This window comes from Pleuronectes platessa, chromosome 6, assembly GCF_947347685.1.
Source record: "Pleuronectes platessa chromosome 6, fPlePla1.1, whole genome shotgun sequence".
NCBI classification, from domain to species: domain Eukaryota; kingdom Metazoa; phylum Chordata; class Actinopteri; order Pleuronectiformes; family Pleuronectidae; genus Pleuronectes; species Pleuronectes platessa.
The window spans coordinates 10,879,700-10,904,488 of record NC_070631.1 but is presented as its reverse complement, the minus strand read 5'-3'; the positions used below and the strand labels follow the sequence as shown (position 1 = coordinate 10,904,488).

Here is a 24,789-nt window from a genome sequence, read left to right as displayed (position 1 = left end):
ATAAACATTAGTGGGGAGTAGTGTAACTGTATCTCAATCCACCTGTGTATAATCAGATTTGTATTTGGAGTGCACCCATATTCTGACATTTACGGTAAATGTATTCGAATGACCTGACGCGATGGCGAGTTTATTCTGTTATTTTTCTCACTTTCCAAAAACAGGTATTATATACATCCTGAGATTATAATCAAATGAATCTTAGCCATATGTATGTACTGTTATTCTGAAAGCTGGACATGTATCCTCACTGTAAGTTTGCCAAGTGTGACGCAGTTGGATAAGCTGTGGTACAATTAACATGTCACAGCCTCGCTTCGGGTCAGATCTACTCACTGTAACATTTTGTCCAAATGTCAACATTTAAAAATCATTATCGATTACAAAACAGATTTCTAAAGAAAAAATTTAATGGAAACTTACAAATCTCATTATCCACAAATTGATTCTGAAAACACATTTGCAGATTCATGTACACATTCACAAATCTGATTATGCACACATGGATTGAGATACAGTTACACAACCCTCCGCTCCCATTTGTAAATAGTTCTGCTTCAATAATGGCCCCATAGTCCTCAAACTTAACGCATGAGTTGTGCCGAAGCATGTGGTATGCGTACACTAATGTGCGTTTTATGTGCATATGGACAAGTAACGTTGTGCACACACTTGTGTTTGTCGGGCCGGTTCAGTCGCGCACATATTTACCTTGTTCCCTGCGTAAACCATTAAATATCTCATCCCCCCTCTGACCCCTATAACTCCACTTTATGGCTTTTCCACATGGCCTCTGAAGAACTCGCGGGGGCTTTATTTTGGACCGCGCCATGTTTGTTCTGGGGGGCTCTGACGCTTTGCTACTCACACTGCATCCCAAACCACAGCACCCCAGGAACCTGGGAGCAAGCTGCTGGGTCTGAGAATTGGTGACCGTGGTCAGCGCAGTTCAGATGAGGTCATATTAAAAATGGTCTGCAGTGGTCGGGGACTCGTCGCAACAGGTCCAGGGTTTCAATGTGAGGTTGACAATTAGTGGTCAGCTCAAAACGGGAACTGTTTCCCATTTACATAAGCCAACAAACTCACTGTCCTCCTCCGTGAGTTCATCAAGTTCTCACCTATGTTATTCACCCTCGATTGTGGCGCTATCGACAGATGGCGGCTGAGAGTTTGACGGAGGAAAAGGGGAGGTAGGTGACAAAATGTGGGGAGAGATGACAGATGGAGGACGGTTGTATGAAAGAAGAGAAAATATGGACAAAGGGAGCCAAAGGGAATGAGGCAGAAAGAAAGACACAGAGAGAGGGAACACAGCAGGAGGAGAGTCCAGGGTGGAGCGCAACCAGGCTGAGACCACATCTCTTCTCCGCCTCACTACCTATACCGACCATCAATCAGCACGGAGAACAAGGAAAGATCAACAAAAACAGTCCAGCAGGGACCACAACACACTGTACCATCACATCACTCACTGACACAAGCCCACAGCCTCCTACATACATCAAGAAACTCTATTCTCTCGCTTCTCACTTCCTCCTGTTGCTCCATCTATCCTTGATTCTTTCCCTCTCCCACTCAAGAATCGTTTTTTTTTTTTTTATATATATATCTTTTTCCTCTTGTTTTCCCCCCCATCCATCACTGTCGCTATGGTTGATGTTAACAAGTCACTTTTGAGTAATTTATATCTTCTCCGAGTCATTACACCTCAACCTCAGAATCAAAACTCAGCGGAGGTCCCCTGGCAGACGCACAGCCGACGCCGGCGATGAAAGAGAACGCAAGATATTTGAGGTCACATCTGAGAAAGTTAAATTGAATAACCACAGAATGTGTTCTCTGCAAACACGGACATGTTGCCGCATTGCAAAATGTGCATTGACGGCGTGCTGCTTCTGACACGTCTCAGAGCATTCGGTGAGGAACAAAACATCATGGCCGTGTTATGTTCCTGAGGCTCTGACTGAAACAGCTTCCGCCTATTTCATGTCTGGGTTTCCCCCATGTGGGTAAGTGGCCACCTGCAAAGTCTATGGACCTTCACAAAATGTAAACCTCAACTAATGACTCGCAAAAGACATTAAATACAACATGATTTGTTTCATCCAAAAACTGAGGGTAATAACTCAAATCATGTGACTCTCAAGGACTTTGAGTGCCAACTGAATAACACAGCAGAGAAAATGATAAAAAACACAAAGGCTGGCGCTCACTAGGGGATTTCTAACTCTTAACCGATAAAAGAAAAAATGGGAGACTACAGACATTATGACAAATTTAATGGATTTCGTAATATAATACATTGAATCAATAAGTAGTATTTTGATTCTTTTATAAACCCCTGAAACTGTCCCCCACTCCGAACAAGCCCGATCATCATAGAGTGTGCACCAGCCCAAAGACATATTCATGCAAAAGAATTGGTTCTATTGGCATTGGAACCAGAATTGGAATCTGCAGTAAAAGCCTTCTATTTTCTTTTTTATGATAGAAAAAAAACTGCAATCCGAGTCAAACCAAAATTTTACTTGGATCCCATTTTGTGACTTTCTTTTTTTAATATAACATTTGAGATGGAGGAAGGATCTTTCTCAGCCTGTGAAGGGGGACAGGCCAGACAAAGTTTAGCAAATTCCAAATCCAATACAATTGAAGTAAAGGGCGACCACAGCTTAGAGTCAAATTTAAGTGCCGTGTTTTTTAACCCTTGGATGACTCCACAGGAGCAGAATGGAGGCACATTATGTTTTTTCAGTTGTTTTTTACGTTTGAAGGATCGGTCGGCAGTTACTTCAACTGCATTGGATTTGCCTGCAACGCTGTTTACCCCTGAAACTCCAAAAGTGTTTTGTGGACTCAAACACTTCACCTACCCCTCCACCGGCATAGTGGTGAGTAAATAATCAGTGAATTTCTATTTAATATTAATTCCAGTCAAATTGTGCAAATAATTGTTGTATAATTTAAATATTTGCAAATGTTATCTAGTAATATTACTGTATGTCCTTTATTTCTTGTCTTTCACACTGTGAGGTTATGATGATGAGAATGCCTTCAACATTTTTAGTCAGAAAATAACATTTTCATTAATGTCCTTCTTTCTTTAATAATATAATTTATACTACTATTAATTTCTCTTTCATTGTTTTGTCATGGTTGTACAGTACTTTGATCTTACTCACACCACTCATGTTGTGTTTTGCCCCTAAATCTAACTCGATGTGCAACTGAAACATGGAATTAGATTTATGGGCAAAACATAACAAACAAATTCTGATTTTGCCCTCTTTAGTCAAACCTCCTTATTTTCCTAATTCTGTTCTCAAAGAAAACTAAACACAGTCTGAGCACCTGCGAGCCCTTGAGTTGGGGCTTGTTTCTTGAGCGCTGGCTGGTTAAAAATGCAGGAAGGTCTCTGATAGGTTACCTGATCTGCTGGATCATAGTTACAGCCCCGCATTGTCCTGATCGAGGCAGGAAAGACACACACACCTACTGTATTAAACAGGTTCGGTTTCCACAGACGTGCAACACACACACACACACACACACACACATTATTTTCCACATTTTCCAGCTATGTGGAGACAGATTCAATCACGCCCATTTAGAAGCTGTCCTTTACTTTGACTGACAAATAAGTACACCTCCACTTTCTCATTCCCTCGCTCACAGGCCCTGCTCTGTTCGGCAGCCAGTCCACGCTCAGTCCCGTCCTGATGTGAATTGCTTTTAGAGACAAGTGTCTGGGAGATGAAGCTGCTCCTCAGGACCGGGACACACCGGCCTGTCTCCGGGGAAGAGGACTATTGTACCAATGTCATTCATGATGAAAACTACCAAACACACACACAGGGAGGAGGGAGTATGATGGGCCAATAGTCATGAGTTGGACAAAAAAGCATCAAACATGTTGCTCTTGAGGAATTTTAAATGAGAGGAGAGAAAACTGAATCAAACTGCAGAGGGGGAGATGAAGTAATAATGATTGGATGGAAGGAATGAGGTGAAAAGAGAGATCCTTTGCTCCCTGACTGACAGAGAGCAGAGGAATGCAGAAGCATGGCCGGCCTCGTGCTCACTCAGTATCTCTACCCATCCTCTGCTCTGCCCACTTATTCCAGGAAACCTTAGCCGTTCCCAAGTGGGGAGAAAAGGTCAATTGCAGGAAAAAACTACAGATTGGGGATGAGAGTTTAGTAATCAGCAAAGTCAGCATGTGTGTGACTGTGTGTGTGTGTGTGTGTGTGTGTGTGTGTGTGTGTGTGTGTGTGTGTGTGTGTGTGTGTGACTGTATGAGTGGATAGCTGTAGCCTAGGAGAAGTGACGACAGGGCAGGTCACAGAACACACTGAGTCAGGAGCAATGCTGTAATGTCAAACAGTATCTTGTCATGCACCCATATGACAGATAACACACACAGGGATCATTTTCATTTTCATTTTCATTTTCATTTGGCAGAGAAATATCTCAATAACCGAACCATCAACTTAGCTGTCGGTGAAGGTGGACAATGATATCTCTCCCTGACATGTTTCACCAGGTCGGTTCCTTTTAAAGAATGGTCCAACATGATGAAACGTCTCATAACCTGTTAATAAGATGCACATTTCTCCATTTAAATACAAAAAAACACTGAAAAGATTGACCTTACTGGCTCAAACCCACGGCCCCATTGAACAACTGACCAGTATCGGAAAGGTTTTGTATTAAATGTTTATATTAAACCTGGAAAAAGTAATGAAGGGGAGTAGTACACATAGTGGGCGGCTCCATTTCAGCAACATCTCCACTTCCTCCAACAACCCAGGAATGAATCCAAAATACACAAACTGTGTCTGTGCAGCAGTGATCAGGTTCCCACAGACACACACAGCTCAGCCTCAGTCTCAGCAGGCAAGCGTCATGTTACATTCTGTTTTTATATCATCTAATAACTAATTAAAACCAAACCTAACAGAATAAAATTATTATTGGATTTTTACTTTGACTTTTTAGTCCGGTCCATGTCCCGTCCAATAACAGGGAGGAGGATGGATTTATGACCTATACTAAAGCCAGCCACCAGGGGGCCATCGAGGTGCTTTGGCTTCAATTATTGGGAACTGTCATGTCATCCATCTTTATATACGTCGACTGTACCCAGTAACTCTGGTCCCTCGAATATTCACAACTAATTACCAAAACCGACATAACAAGCACAACATGACATGAGTCAAAATAATCTGAGAAACAAAAATATAGAGATCCATTACATACTAGAGAGCAGGTTCTACATTTTTGTTTTGAAATAATTGTTTTATTATATTTTAAATTTTATTATTAAAGATTATGTGGCCACTCTGGAATTAAATTAATTGAACTCTGTGGTACAGACGGAGAACTTTAAGCCCTTGAGGCCCCGAATTACCAGAACTTATCAAAAGTGCGAACAAAGGAGACGTCATAGTGACCCACCGCCTGCAGAACCCTTTTATCTCCCTCTCTCTCTCTCTCAGGGGGTTATCGGAGGGTAAATCATAAACTGATGAGGTAACACGTGTCCTGATCTTGCCATAAAGTTACACGTACAACAAAAGCACCAACACATTATTCACACATGATTTCAGTTGGACACACAAGCACAAACAAGCACACACATAAAAAACACCACCCACTGAAAAGCAATTCTTTTAAGTATGATGTATTCAGCGAACTGCGAGGACCAAAATTCCTTGCACATGTAAGGACAATTAGGCCTAATTTTGGCCCAAATTGCTTCCTGTAATGATGAGTGGACATAGTTAGCGGGCCGCTCTCAAACTGCCGAACACAAAGAGATCTAAAGTATCAGTTCCAGGTCTAGAGTGTGATGGAGAAAAATGCTAAATGATCTCCATTGCCCCCCCGCCACCTCACACACACACACACACACACAGATGCACACCTCCAAATCCCAGCATGCAACGCACGTCCATTCCTAACAGCAGTGATAAAATCGTAAGAGTCATGGAGTCGAAAAAACATATTCAAAGATGAAGATGAAAAGCTGCCAGCTTTCTCCAGCCTTCTGACCGACTGACCCGCCCACACGTGGAAGCCCCCTGGTGGGCTCACAGAGCCACACACGTAGGATCCTGTACGACTGCACAGTTTCTCCTTAAGTTTCTGATGTTGTGTATCTGAGGATGAATGCAATGCTCTGGAGGTCCTTGCATGAGTGTTGTTGCAACGACTCCTTATCCTCTCACATATCTCAAGTATCTGTGCATGGGACCTGTTCATCGAGGCTACTTTTCCAGGAACGGTGCACATGATAAACATCACTGTTGATGTGCCAGCATTAATCTAGCAGCAAATGTTCTCTGCTGACCCCAGACTACAACCTGAAGGGCACTCAGAGAGCACATACCTCTGCCAGGGCGAATGCCCTATGGTGCCATCTTTAATCCTGGATCTGCCCATTTATCCAGATCCGCCCGGGATTGTAAATACATACTACTATCCAATACATTTTATAATCAAAATAATGGCATAGAAAGTGATTAAGACCCATAACATAGTACGGCCCTTGATGGCCTGATTGCAGCCATCGACAGACATTTTCAGGTAGTCACATCCATCTGAGGGTGTTTGTATCTTCACGAATGTTGGAGTGGGTCTGTGCATCAGGGGGAGTTTATTTGTGAGTATTATCTGTGTGTTACTGGTGTGTGTGTGTGTGTGTGTGTGTGTGTGTGTGTGTGTGTTGTTGTGTGTGTGCACACTGACCTCTGTCTGCAGAGTGCTGGCACGTTGCTCCTTGGCGCTGAGTGATTCCTTGAGCACCTCGATGTGTTGCTTGCAGTCCGAGTTCTGATTGGTCAGTGTCTCTAGTTTGGTCTGCAGGGTCTGCATCTCTGTCTCCTTCCTGTTCAGCTCCTGCTTCTGCTGCTCTATCTGCCAATCACAGCCACACACAAACACACATGAACACATTTGTGTGTGTGTCCTCTTCCAGTGAACTGATACCTGAAGGTAACAGAAAACTTTCCAAAGAGAGAAGAAATATGTCTTTTCCCTTTCAGGCAAACACAACCAACACACAAACATGCAAGTGTTAAAAAAAGCACACATTGCTTTGAATACAACAAGAGGGTTTAAATGTACTATTTCAAAAAGAAGTGGCTGAAATGAATAGATTAATAGTTATCTCATTTTCTATCTTTTGTTATTTAAAAAAAAGGAAATCTCAATATTTTCGAAGCTGTGAAACATTTAGTTAAAACTTCACTTGTATCATTCATTCAGACATGAGATTATGAATTGAGGTCAAACATTGAATTATCACCCAGCCCTATCAGTCCTCACTCAGGGGAGTCCCAGGAATACTGTCTGTTCTCTGGACACACCAAGCTAAACAGCCAAAGGGTAAAACATACATGCAGGCAGATAAAGTTATGGAGAGCAATATTACACTCGCAAAGCTGAGAGATCAGATTGTTTTCAGAAAGGTCACACAGGACAGGACAGAGAACCACAAAGGAAATCAAATGCACTAACAGAGGGAGGTTTTTCTGTGTGCTGAGGCTGGCTTTGTGCGGAAGATTGGCATCTGTCTACCGCTGCCAAAAATGCACAAAGCTGATGCGAGGAGAGATTTCTCTAATTGTGTGTGAGCAGAGTTCACCTCATAACAAGGGAATTCTGCTTGGACCAGAGCTTGGCCGAGCGAACCCCTCAGTCAAAGACTGAGAAAAGAACCCAAGAGAGCAGGGAGAAAAATGGATACAACAATAGGAGACGCAGGGGCCAAAAGATGAAGTGGAGTCACATGGGAACTAGGAGACACGTGATCCTTGAGCCGAGACTGGTGAGAGGATGGAAAGACAGTGAGGGAATGAAGCGGGCAAATGGAGAGGGCAAAAAGATGTGGAAAGAAGGAGGAGGGAATTCCAAGGATATCAGGCAAAATTGAATCAATAATGAGAGACTAATGAGAGGGGTACTTCTGCTTGTTCTGTGATCCAAGGCTGTTGGGAAGGGAGGAGGAAGCTGGGAGCTGGTCTGAAGGAAGACACACATGGGGACAAGGCCTGCTCCTAGAGAGACAAAGACAAGAAGACAGCAAGCCACTAAACTACAGCACACAGCCAGCAAGCGATACCTGCTCACCCCAAATACCCGAGGCTTTCACACACATAAAGAAATGAGTATCTGCATAAGTAAAGTCACCAGCTCGACTCAGAGGCCACTTTATGTGCTCGAGTGGTTCAAAGCCAACAGAGGAAACCAGAGAGGACAGCGACTCCTGTCCTCTCTGGTTTCCCTCTTATCACAGTCTCACCTCAACACCGGTCTCCAGCACCGCTGAAAGACCAGGACCCTAAACGCTTCAAGGATATAGAATGAATCTGTCTTGTCTTCTCTGTGTTTCTGTGCGACTGTACGCAGAAAGACAAGAAACGGGCGAGTGAGCCGGGGGCCATCACCGCGATGCGTTATCGTCTCGGGGGCGGCGCAGGTGAGGAGAGAGCTCTGTCCTCTGTACGTTGTAAGCTCACATTCATCTCTCAGAGCCCCATTCATAAAAAAACTTCTCTTTTATGATGGCATCAGGAAGTCCCCCCCCCCTCCCCAACCGATGCAATGACAAACGGGTCCTACAAAGAGCGCCATTAATGAGACATTTTCACATGGAGAGATTCTGCCATCATGGACACACAGCTAGAAACTCTGTGTAACCTGAAACCACCTTTTTTTTACAACATAGTTTCTGTGGATCCATATACATAGTTTAATTCGTATGTGTGTCGTAGTATGTCCCAAATGAATAAAAACACTACAGAGCCTGGGACAGAGGAAATAGTAGTCAGGCATTTTTAAAGCTCTTTCTGCCAGCTAATGGTAGAGGAGTAAAAAGAGACGCTGCACTGAAAGCTGATAGCGTTCCCTCCGAACGGTCGGCCATCACAGAGAGAAGCACAATGCTTGGTCATCAAACAGGTAAAGTATGTAACGAATAGAAGAACTGAGGAAATACTTTTATAGGCAAGTTTTTGGTATTCAAGGTCCAGCGTGTACGATTTTGGTGAAAGAGATCTATTGGCAGAAATTGAATAATAGTTTTTCCTCTAAATTGTACGAATTGTTGTTTTTTCTTTTCCCCAGAATGGTCCCTTTATATTTACATTGGGAGCTGGTCCTCTCTATGGAGGCGGCCATGTTTGTTACAGTCGTCCAAACAGGAAAAACACACTTTAAGCTTTTTTTTCTCTTTCATGTTAGGAAGGGGAGGGTGACTGGTATTCAGCTGCAACATGCAACCTCACCACTAGATGTCACTAAATTCTAAACACTGAACCTTTAATGCAACAAAGGAGTCCCAGTGCCTTGATGAAGCAAAAAACACAACACACTGCAACATAAAGTCTGGCATTAAGATGTATCCCCTTTCATCTCCACTATCATGCAATAAAGCCATGCAATATGCACGCAACAGGTTCTCGTGCAGTTGTCATTAAGGTATTTAGACAAACATGCATCATTGAGGTCATGCAACACGGCGGCGTCTCAGGTGACGAGCAGAGACATTCTACCTTGGTCTTCATGAATTTCGAATGGCTCTTGTAGACCTCCACGTGCTTGACCTCATCCTGCCTGTCGTCAGGGTGCAGCAGGCCGCTGGTCTTCATCATCTGGACCTCATCCTCTAAGTCTCTGATGTTCCTCTCCAGGGAAGAGATTTTGGTGTCCTGCACCAGCGACAGTAGGCAGGCAGAGAATCAGGAAAGAGCTGACCATAGATGTAAGCTTTTAGGCTCACCTGTTAATGCTCTGTCATGTTGATCTATCAATTCCTCTTTCTAAAATGTCATGCACAAGAGGAGGGAAAGATGAGGCCAACAACCCTTTGTTGAGAAGAGAAAATATTGGCCCGGTCAAGTCGACACACAAATTTCCATTGGATGGATTATATACGAATTAGTTGAGAAGAAATTAAAGTATGATTATAACAGCCAGCTTCTTTACTGAGGCATTAAAACAAACCCTGTCTATACCTGAATGGATGCCAACACTAACTAAATGAGCTGCATCAAAACTAAATATAACTACTAACTATGGAGAATAATGAGCTGACACACTAACCTCTGAGTCACTTTGAAAAGCATTTGGCATTTGGAAATATAAAAACAGCAAACTTAACTCAATGCATCCTGTAAATAGATGAGAACCTATTAATGTATTGTCCTACATCTGACTAGAATGTTTTAATTGGGGGAAATATCTAGGAAAGAGTTTGTGTGCAGCCAAGCTGTTTTCCGATGCAGTATCTATGAGGGAATGGAAGGGTCTGTCACGGACAGGTCCTGAGGTTGTTTAGCTGCATGGGATCAGACATACGTTAAATGCTAAACCTTGGAAGAGAAGAGGAAGGTAATTGAATAAATGGAAACAGCCTGCATGATGCCATCAGCACAAACCACAGGCAGCATGTAAGCATCTGACCTCTATTACATCCCCTGACATCAGCCCTGCTGAGCACACAGGTTGTTACCATCCTTAACACACATAGAGCAGGCGAGCAGGAATCTATTCAACATGAGCTGAATGCAAGGACATTGAATTTCAAAGTTTACCCAGAAGAAATTCAAATGTCAAGGTGGGGCATTCAGGCATGCAGGGGAATCGCTCCACCTTGAGCAAAGAACACACATGCACGCAGGAGACACACATGACCACACGCACTACGCTGCTCGATCACTTCCATGGCTTAAGGATAACTTCTGTATCATAAGCCAAGTCCTATGTTTAATAACTGATCGCTATCTCTTTCTGCTGCAAAGCGTGGAAAAAGAAAACATCACCCAGAGGAAGAGAAACAAGGCAAATCCAATGAAAATACAGAAGAATACAATAGGAATACATGTAATGAAGGCTGCGGCTCAAAACCACTGAAACATAAACTCCTGTACACGTTGGTGCTGCACTCCAACCAAGAAGGAATTTATAATGGGCACAGAGGGAAGCACAAGCGCTGTATACTCGCAGCCCATGCTGAGTTTACAGACGAATCGAGAGGTGAGAACTCATTACTGTACCTGCCAGATAACGTCAGGATCAAAACAGAAAGGGTGGTTGGTGTTCTGCAATTACAAAGCGCAAAATATACACAACTTAAGAGGCAGCAGCAACACAAACTTGGAGAAACAGTGACAGGAGAACAAGTCATCGTCCACATCACCCAGGAAAGTCAGCGCACATCTCCCACGTGCGATTCCTCCGACAATCTCCGTCTTGCATTTTCTAATGAATACAGTCAGATTGAAGTTTGCCTCTTTCATGCACTCACAACACTGTGGGCATCTCTGGCAAGCACATGTGCACTCTGTTAATGGGCAGACAAATAACAAAGTATGTGTGAAAAATAACTGTGGTCTCGCTGTAAAGGAGCCACATTTAGAACAAGCACTAAGCATGTGTGCGCGGGGGTGTGCACACAGACACATGTGGAGTCAAACTGCATTTTTCACAGCTTTAACGACTTCAAAGGGCTGAGATGAGAGTGAAAGCTTCCATATGTGACATTTGAAACAAATTGAATAAGTGCTCAACCCGGCATGGGCCAATAATGGACTTAACTTGGGCACGGCCGCCAATGCAGACACCAGGCAACAATAAGGCAGTGTTCCTCCAATTATTCCTACATGTATGCTTTTGTCTAAGCATTGTTGGTATGAAGCTGATATCAAACTACATCAGAAAACTGAGGGAACAATCTTCACTTTCCCCTGAATCCAGGTCACAACAAGTTATTATTACAATCCACCAATCACAGCTTAGACTCGCTGATTGGATAATGTTTTTGTGGATAAACTGGCTGAAGTTATATAAAACCTGACATATATGACAGCTGAGATCTGATCTGTTGCAGTAACACACACTCATCACACAGCAGGTTATTACTTCAATTGCTGCCTGCTCCTCTTTCAATCGCTGGAAGTCCTACCTTCATATCAATGACAGTCTGCAGAGCCCTGGTCTTGGCCGGATCGGCCTGGAGCTGGTTCCGACGATGGAGCTCCTGGGGGGGGACCCGGTAAAAATAAGCCTGTCGGCCCATCATCTTTAGTCCTCACTATCACCCACAGCGTCAGAGACACAACACTGAGCAGTCCCACTCGTCACGGTTTCTGTTTGTCCCTGTTTATTTGGTTACATTTGTCTTTTGTCCTTTGTTAAATATTGTTACGATATCCCAAACTGCCCAGCCTTAAAACCAACTTTTCCTATGATCTGATCTTTAAGCTGGTTTTCTGGTTTGGTTTGCTCTCCTGAAGAATTCTGCTGGTATCTCTTTCCCTGCCCCGCTCTCTTCCTTCTGTCTTTTCCGTCTCTATTCGTTAACAGGTAGAAAATTGCACTCAGCTACAGGTCATATGAATCCATCACTCTTTTGCTCTGATTCTTTCTATTTCTTATCGCTCACTTGTTTTCCCTGTCTCTCTCACGGACGTCTCTGGCTCGCTGAAGCTCTCGCTTAGCAACACTTACTGCCAGCACATGCGCTCACCTTCTTCTATCAATAATTAATGGTAGAGCTCTGACCTACCACAAAAATCTACACAACAGCGCACACACACATTTGTGTTAGTGGGCATGCAGAAAAACACACATTGGTACTTGTTCAAAAGGATCATTTGTTTGTGTTGTTGATGTTAAGTCCATTTGAGAGAGGAAAAAACATTGTAATCTAATGATTCATTTCTCAGTATTTAACAACTGGACTGACTGTTGCCTGCGTGTGTTCTGCTGTTGCACCATCTCGTGTCTGATCATGTATACATGAGATAGACCAAATATTAGAATTTTAATATCGAATACGAAGCTACCGATGCAGCTAAATCAACAACTTTCTATACCATAGAACAGAGGTCTTCAACAGGGGGTCCGCGACCCCTAGGGGGTCCGCAGAGGGGTTGCGAAATGTTTGGTTGATTAAACAATTTTTGATATATTTTCTAACAAATTTTTTCCCCACAAATTTAAATGTCTTTAAAACACACATTAAGAAGCCTCCAACATATTGTGAGGCTGATTTAAACCTCTGTCAGACAACCTCCATCCGTCCAAGGTTAGATAAGTTCTATGCTACCCATCAGGGTCCGACATTTCACTAATGTGGGAGTATGTGTGGCATCCACAGATGGCTTGAGGATCACTATCTCTTCTACATGTATGTTTAAAATAAAAACATGAATCTGTGAATTACTTTAATAGCTTAGTGTTGTATGCAAGAGGTTTGTTTATGAATGGCAGTGGCATGGCCACCCTGTACCCTTGCACATAAAAACATGAATATATGAACCCGTGTAATATTTGAATAGCTTAGTATTTAATGCACAATAACAGGGTTGCTATGTTTATATATGGCACTAGGCCCAGTTTAATATATAACACAATTTTATACAATATATACAGTAGGGGGTCCCTGCTCCATCTCTCCACCAGTTTGGGGGTCCTTGGCCTGAACAACGTTGAAGACCCCTGCCTTAGACATTTCTCTGCTTCTTCCCACTCACATAAAAGCTAATCCTAATTGTCCAGGATACGGGTCCAGCCATTTTGCCCATCTGACATAATTTGGGGTCAGAATCTTTGCAGTAGTGATCGTGAAGTGGAGCCACGGTATCGACCAATCGAGAGCCATTTGCAGTTGTAAATCGTGACATTCCACTTGGACATATAAGAACTGGCGTTGACATGATACCCAATTAGATTAATATATTCAAAGCCTCCTCACTCCATGATCGCAGTCAGAAGATGTTGAACCATTAAATATAGATATATAAATACTTCCACACACTCTTTCTCAGATTCTTTGGTGTCTTGATTCATAGGAAAAACTAAATCATCACGTTAATTTACTGGCCGCACGAGAGGGAGGGCGACAGTAAGCGCCCTCTGCTGGATCAGGAGGCAAACTACTTCAGTCTGATGCTGGTCTTTACTCTATATTATGAATTTGAACGGGTCGAATATGAGCTAACCTAAAACTACAGAAAACATTAAAAAAATACTTAAACATATAATTTGGCAGGAGATGGGATTTATGGCCGGTACTGCACCCAGCCACCAGGGGGAGATCAAGATGGTTTGAATTCACATTTGGGAAGCTACGATGTTGTATATCTTTTTATAGAGACTTTGCGCTGCTCTGTGTAGTTTTTTAAACCTTTAATCAACCAGTGAATTATCACTGAGAGCAGTTTTCTTTTTTTACGAACGCTTTGTTCACACCCACGCAGCCACATACATTCACTTACACCCATACGCCACCCAGCACGACCAGTCCAATCTGCTGGCCACTAAGCAGCTACACTGGAGCAGTTGAGGGTAAGGGGAACCTCAGTTGTGGTAGCGAGGGAGTGGTCCTTGCTCAGGGGCACATCAGTGGTGCCGAGCGATGGCCCCACCCAGATTTATCTGCTTGTCAAAGGTCACATCCCACCACCTCCAATTTCACAGAGGAGTCATCACAGGGTTATTGCATTGAATTGCATATTTCTACAGTGAATGCATAGGATTATAACAAACACATCTATAAATGTAATTATAACTTATGAGAGAAATCGTACCCCATACCACAATGGTTAAAAGAAAAAATCATATTGAAGTGCATGGAGCAATTAAATTACATAGGATCTCAAGAATCTATGTTATTTTGAACCTCAAATGAAAATGAATAGCTTTGAGTGGCATTGAAAAATGAGGAAAACTGCCTCTTTCCCCAGTGAGTCACAGATACACAGAGCAAAGTCACAGATGAGTTACAGGGAGAAAAACTCAAATACTATCAAAGTCAAACATGGAGAAATGAAAGACAGTCGGTGGGAAGAGAAAAGCCACCAAATCAGACAGAAACCACATGGAGATGTTCCTACTGAGGGAGTTCATCAGGCAGTCAGAGGAAGAAAAGACTCGAGATACAGGGAGAAGCAACAGGTTGGCATGGTGTCCCATCTGTCCCAGTACTTGATTAGTTCAGAGAGAAATCAAAGGCTTTATCATCTGGTCCATCAGTACATTTACAGTACACTATCCACTCCAGCAGCACAAGAACACTTTCCTCCTGGACACCGACACAATCATTGCATTCTGTACCATAGGGTCAGACCCATTCCTGTATCTGTAATATGTTCTCCCTATGTATGTGTGATTTATGTATGTATGTCGGTGAGGTGTATACGCTTATGCTTATAAGTGTATAAGCTACTGGATGACCTAAATTTTCCTCGGGATTAATAAAGTATCCATCTATCTAACTATCTATATTCCACTATCATTCAGAATTTGGATTCAGGTCATGTAAACAGCAGATTCTACTTGGATACTCTGAATTTGTTGTTTTTGCCGATATGATTCAAGTTTATGGAGCATTCTTTTGACAGTATTTCTGATACATGTGTCAATTGGGATTTTTTACGGCATAGCCGGTGCGTTTTACACAAAACAAACCATCTTTTACAATAAAGTGGTCGGAGGAATGAAAGAGGCTTTAGTTTGAAGACATGGTCAAATGAGTCCAACACAAGTAACATGGCACAAGCGGCTCCTCTCAATAATCTGCACAACTGCATGTGAACGGAACTTCTTGTAGGATATATAATTTATGAGCCATAAACAAGAATATGATTTCCTTTATTGATAAGGACAAAACTTAGACTATTATGTGCATGTAAACAAAGTGCATGCCGGCTGTTGATTGATCTTCCCACAGACGGGGGTGCCCACTGCTGCCACAACCCTAATCTTCTATTGACCGTGTGGGTATGAGTATGTCGCTGGTTTCTTTCTCTCTGCATGTGTATCTGTCCCCTGGAGAAAGTGTCTTATCTGTGCAGTTAGCGCAGAGTTCTCGAAACCGTTGTGTCCCTCAGTGGGGGAAATTAAGTCATGCAAGAGAGCATGTCATCAAAGACTGTCTTCTCAGCTCCACATGTGTCAGAGGACCGAGCATATGGAATGAATAGGATCAAACGCAACACATAGCAATAAGTGCCGACATCCTGAATGAAGGATACGGTCAAAAAGTTCAATTCTAGCCTGAAGGCAAAGGTGTCATATATGCCTCACATAGGGCTACAAAGTGCACATATTCTACATTGACACCCAGATTCACTCACGCTCACACACACACTCATCAATCACATTCATGTCCCTTTTCCACCAGGAAAAAAGGAAATACGTTTGCTTGCCAGAAATGTGAAAAGGTGACCGGCTCTCAGCCTAAAAGGGAAGTTTCCAAAGACAAAGGGAAACTCGGAGGGAGTCAAAGTTTTGCCCGAGAAACAGGGAGACGGTGAGCAGAAGGTTCGAGGGGTGTAATTTTGTCTCGATAAACTTTTCCGCTCAAACATTCTGGGAGATCAACAGAGCATGGCGGGTATGTGGTGCCCGGGGTGTGGTGCTTAGGGAGAACTGGTGTGTTTGTGTGTGTGTGTGTGTGTGTGTGTGTGTGTGTGTGGGTGTGTGTGTGTGTGTGTGTGTGTGTGTGTGTGTTGTGTGTGTGTGTTTGCTGAGGGTATTTACAGTGGTCTTCTCATTTTAGTTCCGAGGGGCTTCATTAGCAGAGGCTAAAAGTAGCCAATCAAGAACAGAGCCCTAAAAAAGTGCCCCACCCAGGACAGATTAACCAAACCACAGCAGATAGCACATCAGCCTGAAGAAAAAGAAAGAGTGAGTCAATGTTGATGGATAGACAAAGATGATAAATGAGAGAGGAAAAGACGTCAACTTTGCAGAGCTGATAAGCCAGTGGCATTGGAAAGTGAGGAAAAAGGAGGAAGGAGATTACGAAAAAGACGGATTCGGTGACATGAACTTCCAGTTTTAAAATGTTTGATTTTTTAAGTTTCATCTGTGTTTGAGACGGGGGTGCGGGGGCAGACGGAGAGGCTGTGCCAAAAACAGCAGCAGGACTTTTGAAGCCAGTCATACTATAGAAAAACAAAGGAGCCATAAGTGCTTTGCCCTAACGTTCATACTCACTGCGGATGAGATATCGTCGAATACAGTAGGGGGCCTAGCTCTACCCAGAGTACCCCTGAGGACCATATGAGATCTGCAGTAAGAAAGTAGATATGCCATCTCCAAGTAAAAAATCTCACAGTGAGACGTACGTGTGTGTGTGTGTATGTGTGTGTGTGTGTGTGTGTGAGTGTGTGTGTGTGTGTGTGTGTGCACCATTGGCAGCAGGTCAGGGCTAGGCAGGAACAGACCAGTGGTGCAGCTGTTATTATTGGGTCTACGGGGAACTGGCGGCTGGGGAGAGTCGATTAGGCCCAGATTTATGCCTCCCAGCATGTGTGTGTGTGTGTGTGTGTGTGTGTGTGTGTTGTGTGTGTGTGTGTGTGTGTGTGTGTGTGTGTGTGTGTGTGTGTGTGTGTGTGTGTGTGTGTGCCATCACACGGAATTTAGGCTCAGGGTTTGTGCGTAGATTCTTGTAGAACACTGTCACCGTGTGGACGCAGCCAGTACTACAAACATTTACATTTGAATTGAGTGTTGCAGAGGGGCTGTTTGCGAAGAACTCAAACAGTAACTGCTTTGCACAAGGCTTCCAAATCATTCTAATAAGTGTAATAGTTTTAGAGCAAAGTGACTTAGATGTGCCAGTGTTGTGTGTCAGGTCTGTAAGATTTTAAAAGCTGACAAAGTCAAAAAGGAAAGACAAGTGAGAGAACACACATCCTCAGGTGAAGGAGTGATGGAGTGCAAACCAGCAGATCATGCACACCAACAGCTGGTTCCAGTAACTCCACATCTGGCCATGCTCTGTAAGTGCTGAGCGGTTCAACAGAGAGAGAAAGGAGCAAAGCTCTCTGAGGCCTTTTACTCAATTCTCTAGGTTGAGTCATACAAGACAACATATAGGTCCATGCATTTTTACACCTGTCGCCCAACCTTTCTTACATTGAAGGAATTAAGAAAACATAAACACAAATTTAAGGTGATAATTTTCTCCTCAAAACCAGCAAAAACACCATGAAAGCCTTCCCCCCCCCCCCCCCCCCCCCCCCCCCCCCATGTCAAACCCTCCGCCACGTTTGATGGATAAATGAGAGAAAAACTGAAAAGGAAGGCATTTATTATCCCGGCTCAAGCTAAACAAGCCAGGCCATTTAAAAAAGAGTAATGGCCGCAGTAATGAAAGGCAGTTGAGCTGGTTTCCTTTGGAGCTAATGAAAAAAAAAACTAATAGTGCCACTGCTATGACCGGCCCGCCTTCCCCAGCTGTGACAAGTGTAAGTGTAAGGCTAAATTATCGCTGTGACACATAAACAAGAGGCCTTCACAAGACGTAGGTCTCTACTTACAATTAAAGTGGAGTTTAGAAATCCTTCCCAACCTTTAACACTCAAATTCCACCTCCACCACAAACAGCGCCACACTGTCTAACAACCCGACTCTTGAACTCTCTGGGATACACAGAATTTAGCATTTTAGGTCTGAAATGGCTAAAAATATATAAATATTCACTGGCATGAAGATTTTTTAGATCAGTGTTTTTGTCATTTGCACTGAAAATGTGGATCTAGTGAATTTAATGTGGTTTCATGAGGGGACTGTTAGGCCTTTGCTGCTAATATATATATACTCAATGAAAACATATATATATATATATATGCCATCCACTCAATGTAAATACAACTAGCAATTCCAATAGCTCTAAAGCAGTGGTTCCTCTTAACTGACACAAACAAGACCACAGACCCCATTTGACAAGGTGTTTTGCTTTTTGAAGTTTTATCACAGGAAGTGAATGAAATTCAGATCCTAAGTTGTCAAACATTCTGCTCGTGTGTAAATTATGGATAAACATTGACTTTGGTCCTTCTTTAACTTTTAGTGAGGCTTTCGAAAAATGAGGTGGCTGCAGGAATCAATTCAGCTTGATTCAACACTTCAAAGTATGCGGGTGTGTTTGTGTGTGTGTGTGTGTGCGTGTGTGTGTGTGTGTGCGTGTGTGGAGGCCAAAGGGGACGAGGGGCGGGGGGGAAAATGAAGGAACAACAATCACGTCTCTTTTCAATCAGGGCGGTCAGAATGTTTTCCCTCATTAATCATACATTAATATTCAGACAAACACAGCCTGTTTTTCTACCGTGGAAAAACTAGAAAAACACTCCTTCCTCCCATCTCTCTCTCTCTCTCTCTCTCTCTCTCTCTCTCTCTCTCTCTCACCTCACAGACCCGGTCAACCCTCCTCCCCCCCTGCATACACACAGTATGTCTTAAGCAGTCAAGTGGTTAAAAATAGCACAGCACAGAGAGTGTGTGTGAACAGTTACTCACCTTCTACACACACAGCATGGTCAGGTCCTCTAGACATGCACGTACGCACACGCACACACAGAAGAACACACTTGCACAGCAGTGTCTGCATTAGCATGGGCTGAAACACCCACGCTCCCCTCTGGACAAAATCACCACAGTGACCAAACACCCGGCATGGGTGGATATCCCATCAGCCACCGGCCGCCCAGCGAGGGAGTGTCCTCGCTAGAAACGCTAAGCCGAAAGGCCCCAGATGTGCACGCATGCTCCCATACACACAGACACACACACACACACACACAATCATTCTGACTGGGCCCAGCGAACAGAGGCAGATAAACAACACAAAGACGCAAAAAACAAGAACATCATGACACAAACAATAGTGAAGGCAAGGACAGACATGCAACGTCCACACACACACACACACACACACACACACACGCAGTAACACACACACACACAAACACTGATAGAGAGGTAGGGAAATTAAAGGCTAAGAAGATTTAGGAGTTAAAAATAAACAAGGCAGGAGTGAGGAGCACAGAGCAGCCTACTACTGACCCTCTGGATCAGACACACCTGTGTTACACCAACTGCGAATTTCTGGTGACCTGCAATAAAACTCTCTAAGTATAAATAATACAGAATATACAAAATAAAAAGAACTATTAGAATAAATACCAAAAACAATGTCCAACGCATAGACACCAGGCAAACAAGCAACAGTGATGTCATCATAGTTGCCAAGGAAGGTGCATACGGACGGACGGACGGACACACACACACACACACACACACACACACACACACACGCACACACTCACAGTCTGATTGTAAAACTGTATGGCTGAACACAGGCTTAGAGCTCTCCGTATGTTAATCCGGTCCATTGATAAGACCTGCTGAGCTGCTTTTTGCTTCAACACTCATCACACCACAATTACACACACACACACACACACACACAAATATGTGCACAGTCAAATATAGTTAATTAATCATATCAATTAATATGTAAATTAAATAAATACACAAACAATAAATCGTATATATCTTTAGGGGATAGTATAAAAAACACATATACTAAATATCACAATATCAGTTTTGGGGTTGAAAATCAAAAGTCAGATGATGTTTTGTAAAATCATTTTGATGCTATAAATCAGGGGTTTTCAACTGGATTTGTCCCAGGGACCACCATTCTGACTAGAAAGTAATCCAAGGCCCACTGATGTGCCCACGCGCGCGCGTATGCTCGCATATGGATAGAAAGAAGTTTTAACATTTGGTTTTCCATGATGGTTTTATTTAAAAACCTCAAACCAATCTAGAAAAATCTGTTTAAAACAACAACAAAAACGGTTGATTTTCGATGCTTAAGAATTGAAAACAAAATTAAACTGCAGTTTGTAGTTGTACTAGATTTCAGAACCATATGTACATCAATATATAACGTTCATGACTTAAATGTACAGACATGTAGCTGACATGTTGAGAGAACGTTAAAGTAACGGTGATCAATAACAATCAACATAAAATGGGGCTACAACTGAAGAGGGAAGATGACAAAGTAATGCAGAATATGTCACAAATGATAATCATACAATATCACACGAACATTTGAGGCCTATTTAAGTTTAACCTCATGATCACCAGCAGCAAATCCCACCTACTGCTAGTGTTGGGGGGGAGGGTGGTGGGTGAGTAGTACTTCTGTGTGTATGTGTCTTAGAGCTCTCCTAAGAAATTGTTTCTCAACCAGTGAACGTGGTAAAGTTGACTGTTATGGCAGGTAATTGTTTTGCCAATTTATTCTTCCTATTACAAAGTATTTGCTTTTCGCTCTTTTGTTTTATTTAATATTTTCATTATTAATTCTGTCCATTTGGGCCTTATTTTTGGGAAAATAAAAATTCCCATCATACAAACTAAATCTCCAAAACCTCCTGAGAGTTTTTCTACCTAGCTCAACCACTCTTCTACATCTACCTTTAACACGCATGCACAGGGGGAAACTACTGGCAGTTTCTAGCCCCAAGCTGGTTTCAAGGTTCCCCTCATCACCTTAATATAATTTTAGACATATATTTCTTATTTTATATGTTTTTCACGATATTCCAGAGTAATCTGGAAATGGTTTGAAATATCAAAGCGAATTTCGCGGACCCCCTGCAATGCCGTCAGGGGGCCGCGGACCCCTGGTTGAAAACCCCTGCTATAAATGAATGGTTCAGACAACATTAAGCTCCGGTGAGTGTAAAAAATTATAAGGAATAAAAACACACCTCTCTCACATGCATGTTCTCCAGCTGTGCCTCGGCCTCCTGCGCTGCCATGGTTATGATGCCTGTTCGCTGCCCCCGACTCCACTGTTGACCTTGACCCTGAAGCATCTCCAGCAGCCTCTGGATGCTCTCGTCCCTGGCGCCCAGCGTTTGCTTCTGAGAGTCAATTCTCATCTCCATCTCTTCCATGGTCTTCCTCAACAGGTACAGCTCCTTGGCCTGCCGCTCGTGCTCCGACTGCAGCCGGAGGAAATTGTCCTCTGAGGGATCTGCAGGAGGGGGCGAGGAGAAGCCGTCACACCCAGGCACCTGGCAGGGACTGCTGGGCCGAAGGGAACTAGAGCTGGGCGCTACCACCGGTCCTTGGCTGGGACCGTAGAGAGGCTGATTTGGGCTGTTCCTTGGCTTAGGCTGAAGGGTGTTGGCTGGGCTGATTCTCTGCGAGGCCACTGTTGTGTTGCAACCATACCCAGGGCTGTGAATGATGATATCTGCTTCCTGTTGCCTTGGATTGTAAGTGTTGGACGGGCTGGCTCTGGGGCTGTTCTTCGGTGCAGGACTGTGCAGGTTGCTAGGGCTTTGTCTAGGGCTGTGCCCAGGACTGAGCCCCCCTCTGTGGTCCTGGTCCATGTGGAGTTCCAGATAGGAGCCGGAGTTTCCCTGCGGTCGTTGTTGCTGCGATCGACTGTTCATCTCTCTGTGAGCCCTCAGCTCCTCCTGAAGCTCCTGGACTGTCAACGGAAGCTGCTGCAAAGACAGAGACAGTTTGAGCTCCCATTCATTCAATAAGCACATGAATATACCACATACACACACACACACACACACACACACACACACACACACACACACACACACACACACACAAAATACATGATGCACATGTAAAATAATATATTGTTGATATGTAAAACAGACCTTGTTTCTTCTGATATCCCCATGCTGCAGCAGAAAGATGTGACACACACACAAACACACACACACACGCACATGCATAAAGCCAAAATAGAAAGCAGACAGAAAAAAAACACTTTGAATGTCTTCTGTCTTCTCGATTCGTTAAATTGTTATTTGATGGTAACATGTATTGGCCACAAGAGGGCGACATCTCTCCAAATTACAAGGAGAATGCCTCCTGTGTGGCGTTTTTAGAGGCAGGAGTGACCAGGGTTCTTTGCAATGAGCATCAAAAGGGAGAAAAGACAGGGTAAAGAGTGTGGATACAGATGAGAACAACGAAAATGTACAGATCATGTGGAGAGCCTTCTGAACAATAAATCAATAATCGAATAAGGATGCAATATGAAAAAATGACAGACGCACAAACATGTACAGTTTCTTAGCTTTACAAAGGTATAAAAGTCAACTCTTAAATATCATGTGCACCATCTTAATAACGTTCCCTGTTATGTGGAAGGATGTGGATTTTGAAAACCTTCTTTGACTTAAATATAAATACATTTTTGTGAAGTTGTCTGCATAAAGTGAATTTGTGAAGATTGAACTCAGTGTATGAATAAGTGTTAAGACTTTTGCACTGACTGGTTTGTTTGTCCATTCATTTATTACTCAAATAATTGCAGAATTTAAATCTGTGCTTAAAACAGGACATGGACGCAGAGTATTGTTTATAATTGACCAAGCAAGGAAAAAAGACACACACACACACACACACACACAGTGTCACCATACAAAACATAGAAATGGAACAAACACACAACTACTCAATTGCTAATCTCTTCATTCGAGAGAAGATATTACAGATTTTTCCTCAGATATCCTTAAACCTCTGTTCAGAGTGTGGGGAGCACCAAGGACACACAATCAGGATGGAGAAGGGAGGAGAGGGTGAACATGGATAATCAATTCAACAAGCTAGCACTGAATATTAAGTTGCACACACACACACACCCTAATACATACACTACAAACAAACAGATGGTTAGCGGACAGCTCTGGTCACTGCATTGCAGCCCTGAGAAAAGGTGACATTCCTTATGCTAATGATAAACTTCTCTTGTCAGGCTGAACTCCTCCCGAGTGTCTCAAAGGGCAAAAAACAAGAGAAATGTAGAAAAATACAAGACCAAAAGAGGAGAAAAGAAAAAAACTGAAAGGAGAGCAAGAGGATGGAGGCGATAGAGGTATGGATAGATGGACAAATAGATGGGACGGAAAGAAAGATATTTGAGGTAACTTAAAGAAAACAGACTGTCTTGACAACTGATACTAGAAATGTATACGTTATATATGTGTGTGTGTGTGTGTGTGTGTGTGTGTGTGTGTGTGTGTGTGTGTGTGTGTGTGTGTGTGTGTATACTGTATATTAACACATTTGTTTGTCACATTGTTTTTCTTTATGAAGTGATACTAAACAGAGACAGATTGTGTGAATTAAATTTCAAGGGAGTGATCATGAGTTCAGCGTTTTTTTAAATCACCACAGGCTACATATGAGGGCTGGAGGACACATCATAATTTAATGGATTCTATCATTTGAGCAATGGCAGCTGTTTAGACCTCCAGGCCTCATGATATATATTCTATTGTATCGGCTTTACCTGTCACCCCTTCTGCTGTGGGTCTTTTGTGTGCCCAGTTCATCCACTCTGTACTGACACTATATGACAAGATTTAAGCTCTAGTTTGTATGTTTCCCGAGTTTCTCCAGGAAACAAAATTTCTAATAAAAATACTTTTTAATTGTTGCAAATGTCTCATCTGATTCCTGCTTTTTGTCCAACATTTGTTTGTCGTATTAGAATTCAGTGCCAGTTTAAATTCGCATTACGAAATGAACTAATTCTGCTCCAGTAAGGAAGGTATGTTGGGTTGCAGGGTTATAAATCTACTGGTACGGTTGTTTCACTAGACAAAGGTCAAAGGAGAAAGGGGTCAAGGTAGAGGACAGCACGAGAGAGTGTGGGAGAGACAGGTGAGCCGACTCTTGAAAGACAGTATCTGTTCAGGTCGGACGCTTGACGGATCAGAACAGAGGAAAACACATCCATCTATCACAGACAGGGTCAAGTCAGGAGCGGCCTGCAGATACACACAGACATACTGGTATACCATTGATTGTCCGGCTCCTCCTAAATGCTGCAGATTCTAAGTAATTCATTGGACCATTTATGGTCTCTAAATCTTACTGAATTCCCTCTGGCAGCTTTGTTGGTGATAAGATAATGTGTGTATCTTT

The 24,789-nt window shown here is 43.0% G+C and overlaps 1 protein-coding gene across 1 annotated transcript in view; it reads right to left on the bottom strand.

Moving 5' to 3' along the window:
- Positions 1-24,789, bottom strand: part of LOC128442592 (ERC protein 2-like) — a gene marked incomplete in the record, with an annotated part of 144,915 nt that overhangs the window by 116,363 nt on the left and 3,763 nt on the right. Inside the window, 5 exon segments of the mRNA XM_053425129.1 lie at positions 6,754-6,921; positions 9,561-9,716; positions 11,064-11,108; positions 21,591-22,337; positions 22,509-22,532. Of these exon segments, the coding sequence (XP_053281104.1) occupies positions 6,754-6,921; positions 9,561-9,716; positions 11,064-11,108; positions 21,591-22,337; positions 22,509-22,532 (1,140 nt within the window).